The sequence below is a fragment of the Leucoraja erinacea genome, chromosome 17 (genome assembly GCF_028641065.1).
Source record: "Leucoraja erinacea ecotype New England chromosome 17, Leri_hhj_1, whole genome shotgun sequence".
NCBI classification, from domain to species: domain Eukaryota; kingdom Metazoa; phylum Chordata; class Chondrichthyes; order Rajiformes; family Rajidae; genus Leucoraja; species Leucoraja erinaceus.
Window position 1 is genome coordinate 11,032,178 of NC_073393.1, and position 11,860 is coordinate 11,044,037.

Sequence of the window (11,860 nt, forward strand, 5' to 3'; positions counted from 1 at the left end):
GTAATTTGATTGAATTGCATGCAAAACGCAGCTTTTCACTGTACCTCAGTGACACTAATACAGCTGCACCATTCATGCTTCATATTGGTACATTTTCTGTTCAAAGTTATTCTTAATAATCGCTACCTGAGAAGAACGCAAAGACAAAGCCAGACAAACCAAGAGTAGCAGAACATTGATTTTTATTTAGAGTTTACAATAGCATAGATTCCTTGTTAGTTTCTGGCGAGTGTCTCATCGATCCAACTGCGGAGTTCAGTCACACGGGCGTAAACTCCGGGAATGCTTGTGGAGCATCTGCCACTACCCCAGGACACGATTCCTGTCAGATACCAGGATCCTCCCTCCTGGCAGACAAGAGGTCCACCTGAGTCACCCTGAAACAAAAAGAATCAGATTTAGTGGTTGTGCTGGGTGACATTTTATAGATTGATTAAATGATACAACAAGGAAACAGATCCTTCGTCGACCATCGATCGCTCGTTAACGCTAGTTTTGTTTACTATTGTCATGTGTACTGCGGTACGGTGAAAAGCTTTTCCTTGCGTGCTATCAAGTTAAAAAAAAAAAAAAAAAAGACTATACATCAGTACAATCAAGGTCCACAGTGCATGGATAAAGGGCACCACATTTTGTAACAACATTTAGTGCAATGATAGAACACTAATGTCCGATAACATCTGATTAAAGATAGTTCAAAGGTCTCCACTGAGGTAGATGGGAGGTCAGAACCGAGCTCTAGCCGATGAGAGAACCAGCAGTTGGGAAGAAAAAGTTCCTGAATCTTATCCCAGTTCCTTACACATTTGGTGAGGCCACATTTAGAGAATTGTATTCAGTTTTGGTCACCCTGTTGTAGGAAAGATGTCAAGCTGGAAAGGGTGCAGGGAAGATTTATGAGCATGTTGCCAGGACTCAAAGGCCTGAACTATAGGGAGAGGTTGAGCAGGCTAGGACTTTATTCCTTCGAGTACAGGAGGATGAGGGGTGATTTTATGGAGATGTATAAGATCATGAGAGGAATACATAAGCTAAGTGCACAGTCTTTTACCCAAAGTAAGGGAATCAAGAACCGGAGGACATAGGTTTAAAGCGAGGAGGAAAATATTTAATAGGAACTTGAGTGGCAACTTATTTCACCTAAAGGGTGGTGGATATATGGAGCAAGCTGCCAGAGGAGATAGTTGAGGCAGGTACTATTACATTTTAAAAACATTTGGACAGGTACATAGATAGGCTAGTTTTAGAGAGATATATGGGCAAAACATAGGCAGGTGGGACGTGTAGATGGGGCATCTTGGTCGAAATGGGCAAGATGGGCTGAAAGGCCTGCTTCCACAAAGTATGACTCTATGATACTACGAGCAATTTACAATTAACCTATGAACCTGTGCGTCTTTGGAATGTGGGAGGAAACCCACGGTCACAGGCAGAACGAGCAAACTCCACCCAGACAGCACCCGAGGTCAGGATCAAACCCGGGTCTCTGAGTCTGTGAAGCAGAAAATCTACCAGCTGGACCATTGTGCCGCCCGAGTTGAAGGAGGTTTTCCTAGAGGGAGTGTTGACCTACCATGCAGGAAGATGCACCTGAAGCACCAGCACAAACCATCACTTCAGAGATCTGGTTGCCCCAGAAATTTTGACATTGGACGTTGCTCAGGAGAGGGAGAGATGTCTGTTGCAGGATGCAAGGTGTTCTAAAAGCTGCAGTGGGGTGTAAGGAGAAAAAAATTGTACTGTTAGTTTTTCCGTCCCAGTAAAATATTATTTTGGGTACATATTCTTGGGAAAGTATGGGGGGGTTTGCTGCAATTTGAATGCATACCAAATTGATCTTATTTTAGTTCAGTTTAGAGGTACAGCATGGAAACAGACCCTTCAGCCCACTGTCCATGCCGACCATCTATCACCCGTTCACACTAATCTGAACAGTCTGAAGAAGGTCCCGACCAAAAACGTCACCCATAATTTTTCTCCAGAAATGCTGTCTGACCCGTTGAGTTACTCCAGCGATCTGTGTCTACCCATTCACACCAGTTCTATGTTATCCAACTTTTACATTACACCTTATACATTAGGAGCAATTTACAGAGGCCAATTAATCTACAAACCCGCAATTCTTTGGGACATGCGAGGAAGCTGGAGCACCCAGAGGAAACTCCATACAGACAGTGCCTGAGGTCCAGATCAAACCCGGGTCTCAGGCGCTGTGAGGCAGTGGCTCTAACAGTCGCTCCACTGTGTCATCCAAGTTGAAGGAAGTTAAATTTCATGCATCACAGGCACATTGACACGTATGTCACATAAGCAAGGACAAGTATGCTCATTGTCTGAGTGGAGATGGAGCTCCATCAGTCCACACAACTATCGCTCTCCCCAAAGCAGGGTGGGTACCGTACCAGAGGGACGAGTCAGACCCCATCCTGTGGTGACGCACATCTTGCCAGGAGCGAAGGTCTTTTGAGCTGAAGCAAGGCAGACGGGGGAGACTTTGGCACTGAATGTAACAGGTGAAGATAGCTTGACCAGGGTGATGTCGTTATTGATGGTGCTGGGGCTCCACTTGGGATGAGTAATAGCCTGTGAGACACAAGGTTATGATTAATTCTTCCTTCAGACTTTTCCAACATTACCTGACTGCTTGAACGTTTCCCGAACAACTCTTGCCATTTTTGCTCCTTGCCACTGTTTGTAATTTAAGAAGTGCTTTATATTCAGGGGCCTCCTGCATTATGAACTTTGACCTTCCTTTGTTGACGCCCTGTATCTTGACTTAGGCCCATTCTCCTAATGATGCTCTATTTTCCTGCTTTTGACCTTTCCCTGATCATATCCCGTCTTACGTAGCTATTCGTTGCACCTGACTCTTAGACTTTACCAGGTTTTGTGTATTTTGAGCCTTCCTTTCCCTATGTCTTGATTAGTAAGGGTGTCAAAGGTTACGGGGAGAAGGCAGGAGAATGGGGTTGATAGATCAGCTATAATGGAATGAGGGGGTAGACTCAATGAGCTGAATGGCCTAATTCTACTCCTATGAACCTGTGTCCTTTATAATATTATTATTATTATTATTATTAAACTTTTATTTCAGACCCAAGGTTCAGATAAAAGACGACATTACATAGAATACATTGCATATGAAAACACCATAAATACATATAAAAGCTTAGTAAATTACTTGTGAGCATCATAAATTATATACAAAAACACAATGCATGGTTTAAAATCCAGAATTTTTAAAAAACTGTCCTACAACGAGACAACTATACCTATGTCTCCACAGACGGGATTGGTAGCATGTAGTGCTAAACCTTATGTTTGATAAGACCAAGATAATTTCATTTTCAGAGTCATTAATCCTTTTCTGGTTCCAAGTGTGGTTTCGTCTGGGTGCTCCAGTTTTCCCCCCCAAATCTGAGGAAGACAATGCATAGAGGGAGTGCAGAGAAGGTTCACCAGACTGATTCCTGGGATGTCAGGACTGTCTTATGAAGAAAGACTGGATAGACTTGGTTTATACTCTCTAGAATTTAGGAGATCGAGAGGGGATCTTATAGAAACTTACAAAATTCTTAAGGGGTTGGACAGGCTAGATGCAGGAAGATTGTTCCCGATGTTGGGGAAGTCCAGGACAAGGAGTCACAGCTTAAGGATAAGGGGGAAATCCTTTAAAACCGAGATGATGAGAACTTTTTTCACACAGAGAGTGGTGAATCTCTGGAACTCTCTGCCACAGAGGGTAGTTGAGGCCAGTTCATTGGCTATATTTAAGAGGGAGTTAATGTGGCCTTGTGGCAAGGGGATCAGAGGGTATGGAGAGAAGGCAGGTACGGGGATACTAAGTTGGATGATCAGATCATATTGAATGGCTAGAAGCTCTATTGGTTCGAATGAGTCTCCCAAATCATATCTATGTTTGTAAAACCTTGAATAAAGATGCCCCCTGTATCTTGACCCTAGGCCCATTCTCCTAAGAAACTCTACTTCGGCATTTGAACAGGTACCTTTGGTGTATGTCTCCAACGACTTTCAATCACCAAACAATGCAGCAAGGGAAAGCACAGTCGGGGATAGGCAGGAGATGGGGTTGAGAGAACAATACAGTCTCGGATGAATGGCACCTTCGGCCCACAATGTCCATGTCCGAACATGGCCCAGTTATTATTAAAACTTTTATTTCAGCCAAGGTCACGTGATGCATATATACATTGCATACCCACCATATCAGGGTGGATATGTAACAAAACTCTGGAGCACTTTTTTTCATCATATCTGCCTCCTCTAGACCCCTATTGGTGATCGAGTTTAAACTCTATTCACACTGAAATTTAAAGATCAGAGGATTCTTGCACCCTAGCTTTAAACATGGAATCATCTGAAAGCTTGTGCACATCCGAGGTGCATATTTTGTAGATTCCCCCTGGGACAATTGCCCTGACTGGTGTGTGCACCCTGTCTAGAACTGAGATAACATAGTTATACTGCATACAGGCTCGATTAGTTCCTTGCCCTTCAGTCTCACAATAATCAGAGAAAACAATCCAAGTTTGTCTAACCTCCAGACTTTAGACTTTAGAGATCATGCGCAGAAAGTGTCCCTTCGGACCACCGAGTCCACGTGGACCAGTCATCACCCTGAACTCTAACACTATACTACACACTAATTGTTATAATTTTACCGAAGCCAATTAACCTACAAACCTACATGTCTTTAGAGTGTGGGAGGAAACCGGAGCACCTGGAGAAAACAACGCGGTCACAGGAAAAACATACAAACTCCCTATGGACAGCACCTGTAGTCAGGATTGAACCTGGGTCCTTGGCGCTGTAAGGAAGCTACTCTACTGCTGCGCCGCCCTACTTATAGCTATACCCAAATAACATAGAAACATTGAAAATAGGTGCAGGACTAGGCCATTTGGCCCTTCAAGCCAGCACCGCCATTCAATATGATTATGGCTGATCATTCAAAATCAGCACCCGTTCTGGCTTTTTCCCCATTTCCCTTGATTCCCTTAGCCCTAAGAGCTAAATCTAACTCTCTCTTGAAAACATCCAGTGAATTGGCCTCCACTGCCTTCAGTCGCACAGAATTCCACAGATTCACAACTCTCTGAGTGAAAAAGTTTTTCCTCATCTCAGTCCTAAATGGCTTACCCCTTATTCTTAAACTGTGACCCCTGGTTCTGGATTCTTAAACTGTGACCCCTGGTTTGGCAAAACAAGCCTGGTTTCTGGTAAACCTCTGCACCCATTCCAAAGCCTTCAAAAAACCTTCACAACCTTCCTGTAATGGGGTGACCAGAACTGCATACAATAAGCATGGTGACTGCTTGTGCTGTAATGAGGTGCTTTTAAGATGTTCACTCAGTTGCCTTACCTCACACTGCAGTGGGCTGCAGTTATAACCCAGTTTTCGTTGATCAGGGAGCCGCCACAGAAGTGAAAGCCATTTTTTTGCTAGTAATGAAAGGGAAACTATAATTAAGTCCACAAAACACAACGTTCAAATCGCTGTTATTGAAATCACAACAGAAAGTGTTGGCAGTACTCAGCAGGTCAGACAGCATTGTGGATAAATAACAGTTAAGTCAAGTCAAAAGCAAGTATATTGTCATAGGCACAGGAACAGGTAGAATGAAAATCTTGCTTGCAGCAGCAACACGGGCAACACAGGCAACACACAAACCCCCCCATAAATTACATAGAAGACTCAGAAAATACACATAAATTACGCATAAATTATACGTACATTCACCTTTCAGATCACACCCCTCAGACTATGAAGGAGAGGAAACAAGTTAATTTTAAGTTGAACAGAGGGTGGGGTGTGGTGGATAGGGCAAAGGGAAGTCTCTGATTGACTGTGGCCAGAGTTTAGTTTAGAGATGCAGCATGGAAACAGGCCCTTCAGCCCACCGAGTCCATGTCGACCAGCGGTCATCAGCACACTAGTTCTACCCGACACACTCGAGCCAATATACAGAAGCCAATTAACCTCCCAACCTGCATACCTTTGGAGTGTGGGCGGACACTGGAACACCCAGAGAAAACCCACGCGGTTACGAAGAGAACGTACAAACTACAAACAGACAGCACCCGTAGTCAGGATCGAACCTGGGTCTCTGGCGCTGTAAGGCAACAACTCTACCGCTGAACCGTTGTGCTGCCGTGTCAGGAATAAGCTTTGAATGAAATCATCTGGTCAATAGTTTAATGGAAGCAGTTAGACCATGGGAACCTGAGCACAGGAACATAGAGTTATGAAAAGAGAGTGGTTAGAGAGAAAGAATATTAAGAGTGGAAAGAAAAACCTGCAAAGAGTGGAGCCTTGTTACATGGTCAACAGGTCAGACACTGCCAATGGAGTGAGAAAGAGCCCATATCACAGGCTGGATGGTCTACAGCAGAAACAACCCTGTGGTGCAGACAGAAATAGTGAGCTTTTTCATTAACATTACCAAGATGATACTGCATGAACGCATTTATCTCTGTATACCTGCATTCGCACAGAGAAAGGCAGAAATTATGGCACAGCAGTAGGTTTTAATGTGAAAATGAAAGATAATAGAGGGCTGCAGAGTGGTGCAGCTGGAGAAAACCAACGCGATCACGGGGAAAACATACACTCTCTGTACAGACAGCACCCGTAGATAGGATCACACCCGCGTCTCAGGTGCTGTAAGGCAGCAACTCTACCACTGCACTACTGTGCTTGGAATTACATGGAGACTTTGCTTCAACCTACCTGCATCGAAACCTGCCAGGGCCATGATCCGGGAACGGCATCCTCACCATTCACAATCCTCGCATAGCCTGAGATGACAGGAGAGATGGCCGGGACACCACAACCTGGCAACCAACAAAGAAGCGTTAGTATCACACATACTCACATGAATACAGTCAAAGCTTAAAAAATGTCATGCCTATCATCACTTACTCTGAACAGAAGCGGTGCCGATGAAGGCAAGGCAAGAGAGAACCCAAAGGAAAGTCATGGCTATTGCTGGTGTCTGAGAGTTGTACTGGAGCCTTTATATAGTCAAACTGGGATGTGACATATCTCACAGATAAAAGTCTGTCATTGCACACAATCTGCATGTGGAAGGATTTATTACCAAAATAAACTAATTAATTACAATGTGTAAAAACAGATCAGTATAAATATCTTTAAATAAAATAACTGTGGGTACTTTCATGCTGTTTCAGGTATGGAATATAGATGATTGATTTGAAGTCAAGGGTATTTGAAAGATAACGGATATCTTAATGTGTTCGTAATCTCATGGCCTTAACAAGTTTCCATCAAACTGGCCAATAGATAAATTCATCAGGTACACAAATAAGCTGGAGAAACTCAGCGGGTGCAGCAGCATCTATGGAGCGAAGGAAATAGGCAACGTTTCGGGCCGAAACCGTTCTTCAGAACTGGTTTACTTCAAATGATCATTTTTAATATGAATTGAGGACATTCAAAAATTTCAATTTAGGAAAATCTTAATTTGCTAAGTGAAGGAGAAAATAAATATTGTTTTCAGATTGCATATAGTCGCGAAAAGGATGGAGGAAAGACTGACGGGATATTTTTCTCAAGAAAACCTTTAAAAAGAGTTTGACTCAGATTGTTGATAGAAGTTAGATATTTATAAAATGTCTTTCATTTTTCTGGGGTTTTCATTTAGATCTGAAAAATGCTTGAGACATTAGAAAAAATAATGCCATGTGACCCTTTGAGTCTAATCCACCATTCAATAAATTCACAATCAATTTTATGTTGAGTAAGAAAAATAAATGTCAAACAGCTAGAACCCACCGACCACCCACCTGTGGGACAAATCACTAATTTGACTGTATTTTCAATCGTGAATAAAGAGATACATTTTAAGAAGGGCTTTGGCCCGAAACGTTGCCTATTTCCTTCGCTCCATAGATACTGCTGCACCCGCTGAGTTTCTCCAGCATTTTTGTGTACCTATAGAAGATAGAATACAGCATAGGAACCCTAGGGCCACAACATCTATGCTGAATATAATGTCAAGACCAATTTCTTTACACCTGTACATAATCCATATCTCTCCATTCTTTGCATATCCATGCGCCAAACGAACTGTCTCCTAAATGGCACTTTTGTATCTGCCTCCTCCATCACCACTGGCATTCTATTCCAGGCGCTCACCACCCTCTGTGTAAAATAAGTTGCCTCGAACACCTCCTTTAAATATTTCTACCTTTCACTTTAAAGATATGCCTTCTAGTATTTGATATTTTCATCCTGGGAAAAGGGTTCTGACTGTCTACCCCATTTATGAGTCTCATCATTTTATACACTTCCATCAGGTCTCCCCACAACTTCTAGCTTTCCAGGGAAAACAATCCAAATCTATCCATCCTCTGGATACCATGTAGTTAATTTCTTATGTTGGTGCTAGGAGGCTGCAAGGTGACTTGGATAGGTTGGGTGAGTGGGCAAATGCATGGCAGATGCAGTATAATGTGGATAAATGTGAGGTTATCCACTTTGGTGGCAAAAACAGGAAAGTAGACTATTATCTGAATGGTGGCCGATTAGGAAAAGGGGAGATGCAACGAGACCTGGGTGTCATGGTACACCAGTCATTGAAAGTAGGCATGCAGGCGCAGCAGGCAGTGAAGAAAGCGAATGGTATGTTAGCATTCATAGCAAAAGGATTTGAGTTTACGAGCAGGGAGGTTCTACTGCAGTTGTACAGGGTCTTGGTGAGACCACAGCTGGAGTATTGTATACAGTTTTGGTCTCCAAATCTGAGGAAAGACATTCTTGCCATAGAGGGAGTACAGAGAAGGTTCACCAGACTGATTCCTGGGATGGCAGGACTTTCATATGAAGAAAGGTTGGATAGACTCGGCTTGCACTCACTAGAATTTAGAAGATTGAGGGGGGTTCTTATAGAAACTTACAAAATTCTTAAGGGGTTGGACAGGCTAGATGCAGGAAGATTATTCCTGATGTTGGGGAAGTGCAGAACAAGGGGTCACAGTTTAAGGATAAGAGGGAAGTCTTTTAGGACCGAGATGAGAAAATCATTTTTTTACACAGAGAGTGGTGAATCTGTGGAATTCTCTGCCACAGAAGGTAGTTGAGACCAGTTCATTGGCTATATTTAGGAGGGAGTTAGATGTGGCCCTTGTGGCTAAAGGGATCAGGGGGTATGGAGAGAAGGCAGGTATGGGATACTGAGTTGGATGATCAGCCATGATCATATTGAATGGCGGTGCAGGTTTGAAGGGCCGAATGGCCTACTCCTGCACCTATTTTCTATGTTTATATGTTTCGATGATTATCATGTAGTTAATTTCTCTTAATCCTGGCGTATTTCTAGTAAACCTCCTCTGCACTCTTTCCAAAGCTTCCACATCCTTCCTGTAATGGGGGGGGGGGGGGGGGGGGGGGGGGGGACCAGAACTGCACACAATACTCCAAATGTGGTCTAACCAAAGTCTTATAAGGCTATATCATTACTTCCTGACTATTAGATTCAATGCCCTGACCAATGAAGGCAAGCATACCATACAGTCTTTACCATTCTACTTGTGTTGTCACTTTCAGGGAGTTGCGGACCTCGAGCAGAAGGTCCCGCCGAACATCAATGTTGTTGAGGGTCTTGCCATTAATTGTATATTTTTATTTTACGTTCGACCTCCCAAAGTGAAACACTTGCTCGGATTAAACTCTATCTGCCTTTTCTGTGTCCATTTCCGTAGCTGATTTGCTCCATTAAGCTCTACTTGCCCCACCTAGGGTCAGAGTGGCCACCTTGCCCCCACCCATAAGCTAGGATACTGTCCCAAAATCTTGCTGTATTGCAAAGCATTTAACAGGACATAAAGCAATGCATCTATGCTGATGCATCTGTGCTTAAAAGATGTTTGTAATTCTTATTTTTGGGAACAGTCGACTTTGCTTGTACATCAGTCACTGAAAGTAAGCATGCAGGTACAGCAGGCAGTGAAGAAAGCTAATGGCATGTTGGCCTTCATTGTGAGAGGATTTGAGTTTAGGAACAAGGAGGTCCTACTGCAGTTGTACTGGGTCCCGGTGAGAGCGCACCTGGAGTAGTGTGTGCAATTGTGGTCTCCTAATTTGAGGAAGGATATTATTGCTATTGAGGGAGTACAGCGTAGGTTCACCAGGTTCACCAGGTTCATTCCCGGGATGATGGGACTGACATATGATGAAAGAATGGGTCGACTGTGCTTGTATTCACTGGAATTTAGAAGGATGAGAGATAATCTTATAGAAACATATACAATATAACGGATTGGACAGGCTAGATGCAGACAAAATGTTCCTGATGTTGGGGGATTGCAGAACCAGGGGGTCATAGTTTAAGAATAAAGGGTAGGCCATTTAGGACTGCGATGAGGAAAAACCTTTTCACCCAGAGAGTTGTGAATCTGTGGAATTCTCTGCCACAGAAGGCAGTGGAGGCCAGTTCACTGGATGTATTCGAAAGTTAGATTTAGCTCCTAGGGCTAAACAAATCACGGGATATGGGGTAAACGCAGGTAGGGGGTACTGATTTTAGATGATCTGCCATGATCATATTGAATGGCAGTGCTGAATAAAAGGGCCGAATGGCCTACTCCTGCACCTATTTTTTATGTTTATATGTTTACTGGCCAATGTAAAGGAAACAATTGAGAATAAATTACCCTGAAGGCCAAACACATCAGTATTATTTCAGCTGCCAATTTTCACATTCTGATTGATAAAACCAATGGATGACATGTGGGATTTGAAGGAAACTCTCAAGGAAATTTTGGATCGGATTTTGCATCTGTATGAAGGAACTCTAATCTGGACCTTCACCTCTCTCGAGGGAAGATTTGGTGAAGTAGAGGTAATATTATCTGATTGGCCGAATCCATTGGTAAGATGAGGCCAAACACAAACTAGCGGAACAGCTCATCATATTCCACCTGGGGTAGTCTATAACCCCATAGCATTAACATTGGATTCTCAAATTTCAGGTTACCCACTTCTCCCTCTGTCCCTTCCTCTTTCTCCTCCTCTCCGCCCTTCTTATCTAATCTCAGGTTACTGAATATAGACACAAAATGTTGGAGTAATTTAGCGGGACAGGCATTATGGTCAGTCTGTGGGATTCTCTGCCTCAGGGGGGCGGTGGATGCCGGTTCTCTGGATACTTTCAAGAGAGAGCTAGATAGGCCTCTTAAAGATAGCGGAGTCAGGGGATATGGGGAGAAGACAGGAACGGGGCACTGATTGGGGATGATTAGCCATGATCACATTGAATGGCGGTGCTGGCTCTAAGGGCCGAATGGCCTGCTCTTGCACCTATTGTCTATTGTCTATTGTCTGTCTATTATCTTTGGAGAGAAGGAATGGGTGACGTTTTATGGCGAGATTCTTCTTCACCCAAAACATCACCCATTCCATCTCTCCAGAGATGCTGCCTGTCCCACTGAGTTACTCCAGCATTTTGTGTCTATCTTCGAGGTAAAAGGTCAAAGGTCTTTTATTGTCACATGTACCAATTAAGGTACAGTGATATGCGAATTACCATACAGCCATACGAAAAAAAAAGCAACAAGGCACACAACTACATAAAATTAACATAAACATCCACCGCAGCGGATTCCCCACATGGAAGGCAAACAAAGTCCAATCTTCTTCCTTTTTATTCTCCCGCGGTCGGGGCAGTCGAATCATCCATCGGGGCGATCGAAGCTCCTGCAGCCGTCGGTCAAAGCCCCTGCGTTGGGGCGGTCGAAGCTCACGTGTCGGGGGATGTCGAAGTCTGACACATGGACTATATCTTTTTGCCTATGAGTTATGATTGCCATTCCATTTAAT

General features: G+C 43.5%; 1 protein-coding gene across 1 annotated transcript; it reads right to left on the reverse strand.

The window, feature by feature from the left end:
• Positions 1-136: 136 nt before the first annotated feature.
• LOC129705097 (chymotrypsinogen A-like) lies at positions 137-7,053 on the reverse strand. The gene is given in 8 exon segments (XM_055648493.1): positions 137-377; positions 1,574-1,707; positions 2,403-2,583; positions 2,821-2,826; positions 3,460-3,488; positions 5,334-5,463; positions 6,752-6,855; positions 6,944-7,053. Coding segments are annotated over 8 exon segments (804 nt in total). The 5' UTR covers positions 7,002-7,053; the 3' UTR covers positions 137-215.
• Positions 7,054-11,860: the final 4,807 nt, after the last annotated feature.